Source organism: Bos taurus, chromosome 17, assembly GCF_002263795.3.
Source record: "Bos taurus isolate L1 Dominette 01449 registration number 42190680 breed Hereford chromosome 17, ARS-UCD2.0, whole genome shotgun sequence".
Lineage (NCBI taxonomy): Eukaryota > Metazoa > Chordata > Mammalia > Artiodactyla > Bovidae > Bos > Bos taurus.
In genome coordinates, this window is record NC_037344.1 from 32,384,034 (window position 1) to 32,398,118 (window position 14,085).

Sequence of the window (14,085 nt, forward strand, 5' to 3'; positions counted from 1 at the left end):
ATGGAGAAATATACCATGTTGATGGATTGGAAGAATCAATATAGTGAAAATGAGTATACTACCCAAAGCAATTTATAGATTCAACGCAATCCCTATCAAGCTACCAACAGTATTCTTCACAGAGCTAGAACAAATAATTTCACAATTTGTATGGAAATACAAAAAACCTCGAATAGCCAAAGCGATCTTGAGAAAGAAGAATGGAACTGGAGGAATCAACCTACCTGACTTCAGGCTCTACTACAAAGCCACAGTTATCAAGACAGTATGGTACTGGCACAAAGACAGAAATATTGATCAATGGAATAAAATAGAAAGCCCAGAGATAAATCCACGCACATATGGACACCTTATCTTCGACAAAGGAGGCAAGAATATACAATGGATTAAAGATAATCTCTTTAACAAGTGGTGCTGGGAAATCTGGTCAACCACTTGTAAAAGAATGAAACTGGACCACTTTCTAACACCATACACAAAAATAAACTCAAAATGGATTAAAGATCTAAACGTAAGACCAGAAACTATAAAACTCCTAGAGGAGAACATAGGCAAAACACTCTCCGACATACATCACAGCAGGATCCTCTGTGACCCACCTCCCAGAATATTGGAAATAAAAGCAAAAATAAACAAATGGGACCTAATTAACCTTAAAAGCTTCTGCACATCAAAGGAAACTATTAGCAAGGTGAAAAGACAGCCTTCAGAATGGGAGAAAATAATAGCAAATGAAGCAACCGACAAACAACTAATCTCAAAAATATACAAGCAACTCCTACAGCTCAACTCCAGAAAAATAAACGACCCAATCAAAAAATGGGCCAAAGAACTAAATAGACATTTCTCCAAAGAAGACATACAGATGGCTAACAAACACATGAAAAGATGCTCAACATCACTCATTATCAGAGAAATGCAAATCAAAACCACTATGAGGTACCATTTCACACCAGTCAGAATGGCTGCGATCCAAAAGTCTACAAATAATAAATGCTGGAGAGGGTGTGGAGAAAAGGGAACCCTCTTACACTGTTGGTGGGAATGCAAACTAGTACAGCCACTATGGAGAACAGTGTGGAGATTCCTTAAAAAACTGGAAATAGAACTGCCTTATGATCCAGCAACCCCACTGCTGGGCATACACACTGAGGAAACCAGAAGGGAAAGAGACACGTGTACCCCAATGTTCATCGCAGCACTGTTTATAATAGCCAAGACATGGAAGCAACCTAGATGTCCATCAGCAGATGAATGGATAAGAAAGCTGTGGTACATATACACAATGGAGTATTACTCAGCCATTAAAAAGAATACTTTTGAAACAGTTCTAATGAGGTGGATGAAACTGGAGCCTATTATACAGAGTGAAGTAAGCCAGAAGGAAAAACATAAATACAGTATTCTAACGCATATATATGGAATTTAGAAAGATGGTAACAATAACCCAGTGTACGAGACAACAAAAGAGACACTGATGTATAGAACAGTCTTATGGACTCTGTGGGAGAGGGAGAGGGTGGGAAGATTTGGGAGAATGGCAATGAAACATGTAAAATATCATGTAGGAAACGAGTTGCCAGTCCAGGTTCGATGCATGATGCTGGATGCTTGGGGCTGGTGCACTGGGACGGCCCAGAGGGATGGTATGGGGAGGGAGGAGGGAGGAGGGTTCGGGATGGGGAACACATGTATACCTGTGGCGGATTCATTTTGATATTTGGCAAAACTAATACAATTATGTAAAGTTTAAAAATAAAATAAAATTGGAAGATTTAAAAAAAAAAAAAATAAAGAGCAGAGGATCTGGAGTAAAGCTTATCATCAAAACTCAGCTCACTTTCTTGTGCCGTGCTGGAGGCAAGTCATTTACCTGTATTCTCTCTAAGATCTAATTTGTTGTCTTTCAATCAGAAGGATAAGAATATTCATTTAATAGATTTGTAAGAACTAAATAACTAAATGAATAATAATGTCTGTGATGCAAGTAACTTTAAGCAGTATTGCAATTAGCCATTTGATAAATGCTATTAATATTTCATAATGAAGGCCGGGTATGCTTAGAAGTTTCAACAACTACATTTAGAAAAGGATGCAGTGTATGTTTAAATATAATGAAACAAATAAAGAAACAAACTAGAGAGGAGTAAAGCGAAAAGGCTAGTTCTATGCCCCATGCCTTAAGCAACATTTCTGCTGAGATTAGCATATGTGTCTCGCTCACACTCATGTCATTTTCCATCTCCCCATGTATTACCTAATGCAGTTACCCTTTCTTCATTCTAGGATTAAGTGTAAACTCACTCTAGGTGTGAAATAGTGTATCATACTAAAATGGAACTAATAAATAATCTTTATTGTTGAATTCACAATAGAGGAAGTCATTTGGAGAGGCTGGGGGTGGGAGAGGTGGATGATAGACTGAGAAAGGTTTTCTGGAAATCCTGAACTCATAACATGTATGTAACCCTGTAATTCATAACCGTAAGAGTACAACCCTGGTAAGTCTTATGCCTACCTTCTGCCTCTGAGGCTTGCCTTTATAGAAATTCTATAGCATACCTCTGTATCAACCATTATATTAACACTACTACTAAAGCTACTAATTAGCATTGCTATTTATTGAAAGTTGGAATCTGTGCTAGATATTTTACAAATATTATTTGTACTCATTACAACAACCCTAAAAGATAAGTAACTATGACTATTCTCATTTTATATATGGGGGAGTTGAAAGCGAGCAAGATTAGGGGACTTCCCAAAAGCTATAGATAAATCAAGTTTTGTCAAATCCCCTGATTCTTTCCATACATATGTTTGCTGCCCCTTTTCTTCATTTATATTTTAAGGACATTATTTTGTCAAAAGATAAAGCTTATATGATCTGCTTTGGCTTATTCAAACTTGCTGTAAATAATCATCAAGTGATTCAGTTCTCCAAATATAAAACCATGAAGTATACACACGATAGGCTTCATTTAAAAATATTATATACAAATACAATTATCTTAAAAACTTCTTTTAAAATAGTATTCTACAATATACTTACAAAAATTTAAAAAATATATCCTGGTTTTACCTATTTTACTGTACTTTACACTGAGTTAATAAACACCACAGGGCAACCCAATGTAACATGTATGTACTAAAAAGGTATAGTGTACAAATTATAGAAAAGAAATTGTCTCTCCTCAAACTGATCTACAGCATAAATGTATACACATTTGAAGGTACACTAACCACAGATCAGTTAATAAATAGATGATGGATAGATAGATAAGTAGGGCTAGAAACAAAGATCTATTTATAAGCATATATCATGTTCTATTAGAATGACAAACAGTAGTCAAATAATTTCTCTATATATTTAATTCTGCTCCCAAAATATCATGGTATATTGTGACTCAGTTTTGCTCTCACTAACCTGAGAAATCAGCCAATGATACTTTCTACCCGACTACTAGAAATAACAAGGCATTTAGATCTCAATCTAAATTACAACTGTTGCTTCATCTCTTCACAGTGTGGGTCAAATTTCAATAATCATAGTGATAATTATGGTGAAAATCATAAAATTGATGATGATAAAATAATTTACAACAATTACAGTTCTTTAGAACACAAAATAGTCCAGATTTTATACCTTAAATACACCATGTCCTTTAACTTTAGAACACTTTTTTGAAGATAAGATGCTGTTTTTGCTCTTGTACAAGACATTCAGTAGCTGGACTAAGAATTTAAACTCCGAATGAACTGTATAAGCTCACATCCCGACTCTACAACAAATCAACAGAATCACCTTAGACAATCAACTCAATTTCTCTCTACTTTTCTTAAGAAAAGTTTTCTTTTCTTAAAGCTTGTAAAATCATTATGCCTACCACTTGTCAGGTTTCTCCTGAGAAGTGAAATTAATACAGATAAAGTTCCTAGAACAGTGTCTGGCCAACAGTAATCGCTTAAAGCATTTGCTATGATTCTGCCTATTCTTTACAGAAAGCCATTTGAAGATGACAAAGTTCATAGCTTTCTATTATACTTGATATGACTAGAATCTTGGTGGGCAAAAAAAGAACACCATCATACCTGTGTATCCAGTTTTGCAAACACAGTTGAAGCCTCCTGGAAAGTTCTGGCAAATGGCACCGTTCTTGCAGGGACTAGGCAGGCACTCGTTGATGTCTCGCTCACAGGCCCGGCCGGTGAAGCCATCCGGGCAGCTGCACGAAAACCCTCCCACTAAATTGTGACAGGTCCCACCATTGTGGCAAGGGGATGGAAGGCATTCATCTATGTCAATTTCACACCAGCTGCCTGTGTAGCCCGGCAGACACTTGCATAAGAAAGGCTGCAGAGGTTCGTTTGCCACGATGATGACTGGAAGGCTCTCATGGCTCTTCAATTCAGTGCTCACGGCTAGCCTCCTGACACAGCTCCCTCCGTTCTGACATGGGCCAGGAGCACAGGAGTCGTGATCCACAGACTCCACCTTCACTCCGCTCTGCCTCAGGAGGATCTCCTTGATGCTTTCAAAGAAAGTGGCTACACCACTGGGATTCACATACTGATTGTGGTTTCGCTTCACAGCTGCCAAAAGAAACGTTCTGTTGTGCCCTTCATAAGCCCCATACAGTTGCACAGCGGTCCCGAGGCCCGTCAGCTGTGAACTGGCAATGCGCAAGAAATGAAGGTAGTGGTTGGTCAAGAAGTCCTTCACGGTCGGTACACCAAGACGCAGTAGGATGCTGTTATCCACTGTCGCGTTGGAAAATCCCGTGAAGAAAACTCGGATGTTGCTGGTGACTGTGCTGTGGACGCCATCGTTACTAAGGACAGTCAGATCAAACGTGCCATCTGTGGACCTCGGCTGGGAGCTCAGATCACAGGTGCCCCTTGGAATACTGAAGAGGCTGGTCACTCCCGAGGTCAGGGAGCAGTGGAAGGTGTCTAACACATCGGGATCCTGTGGCTTCACGGAGCCTAAAACCCCACCAGGAAACAAGTTACCATAATAATTAACAAATATCTCCACCGTCCGAGACTGCGATGGGTTGTCATTTTGGTCTATGACTGTGATATGCACGGTCCCCGTGGAAGACATCTGAGGCACGCCAGAATCCCTGGTAACCACGGACAGATAGAAGTCGGAGATCTGCTCTCTGTCGATCTCTCGGGTGGTGCTCAGAACTCCCGCAGTGTTCAGACTGAAATAATTGGTGGCAGGACCTGTGCTCAGCAGATAGTAGGTAAAGGGGCCTTGATTGGGAGGGAGATCGGGATCGGTGGACTGAAGGGTCATCACCAGAGTTCCTGGGCGTTTGTTTTCCATCACTTCCCCCTCGCTGATGGTCAACATAGGCCCGTTATCGTTTATATCTTCCAGGATGACTAATAAGGAGGCACTTCCAGTAGCGGAGGGGGTCCCAGAATCCACAGCCAAAACAGTGAGATTATAGATAGGTAGGGTTTCTCGATCTAACTCTGCAGTAACGGTGATCTGTCCTGTCTGTGGATTAATGGAAAAGGCACCATTTTCATTCCCTGATCCAATGAAGTAAGAAAACCTACTCCAGCTGGGAACAGAGTCTGAGTCGAAGGCACTGACAAAGGTCACGTGAGTCCCCGTGGGCACCCCTTCACTGATCTGAACGCTGTAGATGTTTAGACTAAAAACGGGGGGGTCATTGGCATCAAGCACAGTGACATTCACAGTGACCTCATCTATGTCTGCACCCCGAATGCTGCCAAAATTCTTGGCCAGTACCTTCAAAGATACCCTTTCTTCTTTTTCTCTATCAAGAAGTCCAGACACATAAATCTGTCCCGTCTTCTTGTTGATCTGGAAACCCTTCTTTCTACTGTTACCAAAAATCAAATAATGAACCTCCCCATCACTGCCCAAGTCACGGTCACTGGCAAATACTTCTCCAACAATAGTACCTGTAGGAGCTGCTTCTGAGATTTCAAAGTAGTAAAGTTTGGAAACAAAACGAGGCACGTATTCATTTGTCCCTTTTAATTGGATATTAACAGTGGCAAAGCTGCACCTCTCCTCATCGGGGACATTGAAAGCTTTCACAGTAAGGTGGTAGCTCTGCTTGGTTTCAAAATCCAAGAAGCCTTGAGTGGTGACGACTCCAGTGTTGGGGTCAATGACAAAGAGGTCACTATCAGATGACTGTATAGTGTAGGCGATCACAGCATTGGTGCCAGAGTCAGCATCTGTTGCATTTAGGTGGATAACTGTTGTCCCACTGGGGGCATTTTCCAAAACAGTGGGGAAATATTCATCAGGGAGAAATACTGGAGAATTATCATTCACATCAATCACATTTACAGTCACACTGCAGTAACCAGTCCTTGAGACCCATCCTCCGTCTGTAGCACTAACAGTCATCTCATGTTTCTGGCAGAGCTCATAATCAAGGGCTTTAGCGAGTGTTAATACACCTGTGGAGGAGTTGATTGCAAAGATGCCTTCTTCATTTCCTGAGGAAATACTGTACCTAATTAAGCCATTCATAGCTGTGTCTCTATCTCTCGCAGAAACAGTTCTAACAATGGCTCCAACACTATGGCTTTCAGGGATGGTTGCACTCATGTGACTTTGAGAGAATTCAGGTGTGTGGTAGTTTTCCTCCGTTACAATTATTTGAACAGTTGCTTGGGATGAAAGTGGAGGGTTTCCCTTATCTTTTGCGGTGACGGTGATCAAAAAGTTTTGATTCAGGTCAGATGTCAGGGGAGCTGCTACTGAAATCCACCCTGTGTGATTGTCTAACTTAAATTTTCCCAAATGATTTTCATTCAAAATGAAATATTCCACTTCAGAATTCAAGCCAAAATCTTTATCATCGACTGCAGTAACTTTGATTAACTTCGTCCCAACTTTCACATGTTTGGTGACTGGAGTGAAATATTTAGTTTTAAGAAATTGTGGTGCATTATCATTACTGTCCACCGTGTTTATGGTAACTGTTGTCTCACTAAGTAACGCAGGATTACCTCGGTCTGAAGAGGTCACTATAAAACTATGTCTGTTGATGTTCACGTTGCTGAAGCCACTGACATTTTGATATTTTAAGACCTGTTTATTGAAAATCTCTCCTGTGGAGGCATTAATCCTGAAGTACTCTGACTGAGATTTTATAAAATAAAACACTTGTCCGTTTGATCCCTCATCAGGGTCTGTCGCAGATACCTGAGTCACTTTGGAGCCAATTTCAGTAAGTTCAGGGCAATCTAAATAATAGGAGGGTCTGCTAAATCTTGGAGCATTGTCATTGACATCTGTCACAAATATTGTGACATCTGTACTTACAGTCCATCCAGAGTCATGTGCAGAAACTCGGATTCTGTAACGGTCTGTGTCTTCTCTATTTAAAGGTCTACTAATTACAATATCCCCAGTGCTGGGATTAATGGTAAATGGAAGACTTGTGTCCATTATAGAGTATCTACTAATTGCATTTACACCAATGTCTTCATCAGAAGTTGTGACACGTGTAACTGTGTACCCTAATGGGGAATTTTCAGGAACATGGGCACTGAATATTTGCGAAAACCTCGGGGCATTATCATTTTCATCTAAAATGTTAATGATGACTTTTACTGAGGTACTCTGAGAAGGGGAGCCTCTGTCTGAGGACTTTACAATAAGCACATACTGAGATATTTTTTCCCTGTCCAAAGGTCGAATGCTTCTAATTTCACCAGTGGCATGATTGATACTGAAACTGTGTTCTTTGTTGCCATTAATGATTTCATAATCCAACTGTCCATTGGGCCCACTGTCCTTGTCTACTGCAGAAACAGTGAGTATTTTTCGAGGAGAAAGGTTTTCTAATATTTCAGATACAAATGGATCTTCCTTAAAGACAGGAGGATTATCATTGACATCTAACACGGTTATGTCAAGTTTCTCATAGGAGGAGAAAGGAGGAAAGCCTCCATCTCTGGCTTCTATCCACACAACATATTTTTGTATCTTTTCAAAATCTAGAGGCTGACTTATGGAAACCTGTCCTGTTAACTGATCAATCTGGAGTGTGTTGCCAAGATTGCCACTTGCAATATAATAGGACAAAGGTTCTCCTCTCAAGGAAGACCCTGTTACAGTAGTGACCAGAGTGCCTACTGGTTGGTTTTCAGGAAACATGAAAGTCTGTTCTTTGGCTTTGACTTTAGGGAAATCTGCTTTGTTCACAAATCGAACAGTCACTGTGGTAGAATCTGTTTTGGGGACTGAGCCACCGTCTTTTACGTAGACAGAAAATGTCACTTCTGAAGTGCCATTTAGTGCTCCGGCTGCCATAATAGCTCCTCTCAGTGTGTCAATGTGAAATTTTTCAGAGTTTCTACCCGAAAGAGAATAATGGAGTTCAGAATTTGGTCCAATATCAGCATCCGTGACAGTAACTGCAAAGACGAAGGAACCTATAAAAGAGGGAGTGTGCAGTTATAAATCACATGGGACCCCGATAAAACGTCTGATAGTAAGTTAAAACAGTATACTAAAACTATATAAAGCACTCTATTGCTACCTGATACAACTTTATTTTCTCACAATTACTAGAGGAGAACAGTATATCTTATATTGTCTCGAAATTTCCCCAGTCAAATCTACTTAACAGTAGTCTTCAGGGACTGACCTGCCATTATCTACCTAAAAGCCAGACAATCTATGGAATTTAATATTTTTCAGTGTACCTTTGAGAGAAGCACAGGGAAGAGCAAATATAATCATTCCAAATTATAGTTCTTAGGAGAAAAATCTGTACATAACTTCCAACAAACACAATAATACATGAGTTCTGCTAAGAACTATGTTTTTGCCCAACAGAAAAAACACATAATTGCTCTATTATGTCTTAAAATACTTTGAATTACATTTTATGTAATCATATAAACAAAAATAATATGCTTAAAAAATAATTGTCAATTCCTTGTGCCCACTGTTCTATGGGAAAAGTTTTTTAATCTGTGAGCTATTCTTATATGGAGATAAAGTATACATATGAATGTGTGTTTATATACATGTGTGTGTACTACAACAATTATACTACAACAATTGTGTATTATGTATACACAATACATATATATGAACAATTATAGTGTAGTAAGAAATAAGAATTGAAGAATGGACTCAATTTGGATTCCAAAAGTTAGTGCTTGGGATTAAGGCCAAAGAGGAAGAGACTGTAGAGGAGATAACGCTGAAAAGCTGCCATAAGGATATGCTTTTGATAGACTTATTCAGAAAACTTTCCCAAACCTGCACTCCTAGCCCTGCAGAAGAGTTTGTGACACAAGTGAAAAGTAGTCTAATTTTAAGAAGGCCAGTGATTCTGCTAAATTACAGTATGTTTAATGAGGGGGGAAAATGCCTAAGTCTTACTCACTTTGTATAGGCGATGTTATATTACATCATTACACATTGGGTGAAACTAGAACCATGCCTGCTAGCATCATTTCAGCTGAAGGCCCACTCCAGGGATTCATGACTTTGATACTGGCTTTTCTTTTAATAAAAGTTGACACAAAAATTTATGGATTTTATACTTTCAACTAGTAGCAACTAGACCCTCTCAAGTGAATAGAAGATCAAAATTCACTAGAGGCGAAATTATGGATCTGTTTTTTTGGGTTTTTTTTTCCTCTCATTAAAAATATCTTAAAGGAGAGAAAATTAAATTAATTATAACTTCATTTATTTATTTTCCAGTTTCAAAATCCATTTCAAAAATTACCAATGGCAGATGATTTGTGTAGTTCCTAGGAGAGTAGGACATTCTTCCCAAAGAAGCAAATAAACCCAAACTAAACTTAAAAGAGGGTTTGAAAGATAAATACATATTGTCAATGTGAACATGGTTCATTATTGGCTCCATACACATATTAATAGAAAAAACTTCATCCATTAAAACTAAGTTAAAAATATTTATAGCAGTAATTAACTAGAAGGATTATTTCAATAAACCTTTTGAAAATTTGTTTATGAAGCATTGGATAAAATATTAATTTTGTAAGAATGAATACAGTTGAGAGCGTAGTACCTCCAAGATAATGTTTCGGGTATAATATAAGGACATGGCATGAAAAATAGATAATGTCCTTCCTATTAGGGCACACACAAATTACATCTCAGGATAGAAACCTACTTGACTACAAAGTGAAATCTATTTTCATATTTACCAATATTCAATTAAAATTAAGAAATAGCACTAGGAAAGCTGTGGCAATTATGAAATCTTAAATACAATTGGTCTGAGAAGAAAAAATTAGTTTGCAAGAGTCAATGTTCCTTCAACTGCTTTAAGCTAGAGTTTAATTTTAGAGGATTTGCAAACTTTGGCTACATCAGAAATATACCTGTAGAAAAAATAGAAATGTAATTATAGGAAGTGCTCAATACATAGTTTTTATTTATCTGTGAGACATCAGAGGCGGTTTGGTTACCTGGCGGAGTAGGAGACGGGATGTGTGTGACATAGGGGTGATGCTGAAATCTTGGTGGGTTGTCGTTGACATCAGTCACCGTGACGAGCACACTGGTAGAACTGGAAAGAGGTTCCGGGGACCCAGCATCGCTGGCAACAACCACTAAAGTATAATTCTCTTTTGTTTCCCTGTCTAGCAATGCGCTGGTGATGATTTGTCCTGTGGATGGGTTGATGGTGAACTGAGAATTTCCACCAATGATCCTATAACTAAAACAGAGAACAGACACGGGCATATTTCTTCCAGCTTTAATGCTGCAACATCTATTTACTAGAATTTTAACGAGCGAGGCAGAAAAGTCAGGGAAAACATTACAAGTAAGATCACAGAACAATGAAAGAATATGCTAGTTCACATTTTATGTGAACAGCACATTAACAGTCTTTATGGCAAGATGTCCTATGACCTCAAGCAGGTCTTCACAAGGTTTGTGAGCTTCCTAAATCATGCAAGTCCCTAGAATATACTCAGAAGACTATCATATTTTAAATAAACCAGCCTGAAAGCATAAATCAGGCTCTTGCTCTAATATTGTGGTCAGTGGCCAGGATCACAGATGAACATCTGTTAAATACATCTAAAAGGTATCTATCTGCTGTGTGCTGTAATATACCAGAAAAGATCAGTGGAAGGTCTTGTTCTCTAAAAACCAAACACTGTATATGACACATATTGAGAGTTGGACTATGAAGAAAGCTGAGTGCTGAAGAATTGATGCTTTTGAACTGTGGTGTTGGAGAAGACTCTTGAGAGTCCCTTGGACTGCAAGGAGATCCAACCAGTCCATTCTGAAGGAGATCAGTCCTGGGTGTTCTTTGGAAGGACTGACGCTAAAGCTGAAACTCCAATACTTTGGCCACCTCATGTGAACAGTTGACTTATTGGGAAAGACTCTGATGCTGGGAGGGATTAGGGGCAGGAGGAGAAGGGAGCGACAGAGGATGAGATGGCTGGATGGCATCACCAACTCGATGGATATGAGTCTGAGTGAACTCCGGGAGTTGGTGATGGACAGGGAGGTCTGGCGTGCTACGGTTCATGCGGTTGCAGAGAGTCAGACACGACTGAGCAACTGAACTGAACTGAACTGAACTGACTATCCAGAACAGCTCAAGAACTGATTATTCATACAGAGACATTCCTAGTTACTAATTCTCTCATTTGCTATTCCTCATATGGCCACACTGCTTTGCTTTCCTGTTGTAAGGAGTGGTATGACACCTTCATGGATATTTTGATGCTAACCAGATTGGTTAGTGGGCAGGAGTTTCCACTGAGAATAGCTTCTCTCTTCTTTCTAAAGAAAAGGCTATCTGTGTATATTTCTGAGAGCTCAGCTAGGAAAGAAGTAGCTAAGCTTGAAGGTTCAGAAGTTGGCTGTGGTCCAGAATGTTTTCTGTTGGAGGGTAGCGAGGAAATGAGGAAATGGATATCTTTCAAGTCTTCTCCTTCATGCCAACAAGCAAATGCCCTTATTGGAACTAACGGGTGTTTCTATAGTTTGCTTTGTGTCCATAAAAACATAGCAACAGCAAGTGTCTAATAGAAACAGCAGGAAAACTTTACATCGCAGCCAGTGCACATTCTTCCTATTAAGTTCATTGTTTAAAACAAACATTTTGGCACCTTCATCCTTCTTGAGAGACATCAGGAACTGTTAAGGAGCTACGTGTTCTTTTTTTGTTAAACAAAAGAGGTCCTATAAAATGAGAGCTAAATAGATGGAGCATAGAGAGGGAGTTTGGTTGAGAACTGATTTCAAAATTGATAAAATACTTTGTATCACTCAGATTCGAACATCTTATGGCAACTTCACATGCAAGATCCGGAGTAAGAACAACATAGACTGTATTTCCTGGACCAGAAGTGACTCCTCATAAAAGTACTATTACTGATTATTAACACCCTTACACAGTAGACAATACCTATTCCTGATATTAAAATAAAAATATCATAGGTTTAGAAGTTAGAAATTCAGGAGTCATGAAATAATCACATTGTCTTACCTTTTAGAGAAAGTCTGTAGAAACCTGGGTTATGAGAAGTATGTGAGTTTATTTTGGGATAACTTAATAGGGAGAGAAAAAGTGCTTCATAGTGCCACAAGCTTTTTTTTATGACAGCAAAGGTCAGGGTTCAATCAAATATTTGTTCCCTTAAGCATTCACATATAAAAATAAGAAGGATACAAAAAGCATGCAAATTTGATTTGGATGTCTTGCATATGAGAACGTCATGGTATATTAGATGGAGCAATGTGTTGAAAGGCAAATGATGAGAGTTCTGGCCCATGCTGAACTCAATAATCCATAAAAGAACTTTGAACTGTAAAGTCTTTAGTCTTTATTTTATGCTATTGCACATAAGACTGTTTAAAAGTAGCTAATATATTTACTATTTTCAAAAAGTAAAGACTAAATTGCCATGTTAACATGTGGTTAGTTTTTTCTAGACTTTCTTTGTTTCTGAAATGTATGAAAAGTGCATCCTAAATATTAGATATCCTTTACTATCTCACAATATCTATAATACCAGTTTTAATCAAATTTATACTTGTAAGTTAAAAAAACAAGACAGAGAGAGAAAAGAAGCATATGTGACAATATAAAATGAACAGACTGCCAAGATCATATGCCTGGGTTTCCTCCACTTAATTTTTTTTTTTTTTTTTAGTTTTGGTTCACTTCTCATCTTTCATGAATCTCTGTACTGTTTCTCTGATCCAAATTAGTTTTCTGTATGGTTATGAACTTTATTAGATCAAGTCTTGTGCTACCTTCTTAAATCTAAACACCTATGCTTCTCTAATGGCTCAGATGGTAAAGAATCCGCCTGCAACACAAGAGATCCACGTTTGATCCCTAGGTCAGGAAGATGCCCTGGAGAAGGGAATGGCTACCCATTCCAGTATTCTTGCCTGGAGAATCCCCACGAACAGAGGAGCCTGGCAGGCTACTGAATGACTAACACTTTCATTCTTTCATGCTGTTCTTTAGTTTTGTAGCATCTTATTGTGTTCTTAGTATGTACTCAGCAGACAACAAGGATTTCATTTATTTCCTCATTTAAGCCTCAGAACCGTCCTAATAGTGTGGTTTTGTACTGGATTTTTACTTGATAAGGAATTTGAGTCTAAGGGAGGCTAATATAGTTGTGCAAAGATGCATAAAGTCTATAAATGGCAGATGAAGACTTTGAACTTCTGTCTTTATGACCTCAACGTGCACTTTTCCCATTATCCTACAGTAGAAGGAAGATGAGACACAGCCTGGGAGCCTTCAGGGGAGACACGAAATGCTGTAGCTCATGCTAAGCCCCAAAACAACTCTTGTGAAAGTGTGTTGATGTAGGATTGGTTTACAATGATTTAGTTCTTTATCGTATGGTACTAGTGTTAAAGAACCTGCCTGCCAATGCAGGAAACGTAAGAGACACATTTTTGATCCCTGGGTCAGGAAGGTCCCCTGGAGAAGGAAATGGGAACCCACTCCAGTATTCCTGCCTGGGAAATCCCGTGGACAGAGAAACCTGGCGGGCTACGGTATATGACGTCTCAAAGAGTTGGACAGGACTGAAGAGAAT

At 38.9% G+C, this 14,085-nt stretch overlaps 1 protein-coding gene across 2 annotated transcripts in view; it reads right to left on the bottom strand.

Annotated features, from left to right (window-relative positions):
* Window positions 1-14,085, bottom strand: part of FAT4 (FAT atypical cadherin 4) — a 190,929-nt gene that overhangs the window by 44,381 nt on the left and 132,463 nt on the right. For both annotated transcript variants that reach the window (XM_010813782.4, XM_005217605.4), the window contains exons 8-9: window positions 10,462-10,712; window positions 4,090-8,439 (exon numbers count right to left, since the gene is read on the bottom strand). In XM_010813782.4, the coding sequence (XP_010812084.1) occupies window positions 4,090-8,439; window positions 10,462-10,712 (4,601 nt within the window). The remainder of the gene's footprint in view (window positions 1-4,089; window positions 8,440-10,461; window positions 10,713-14,085) is intronic.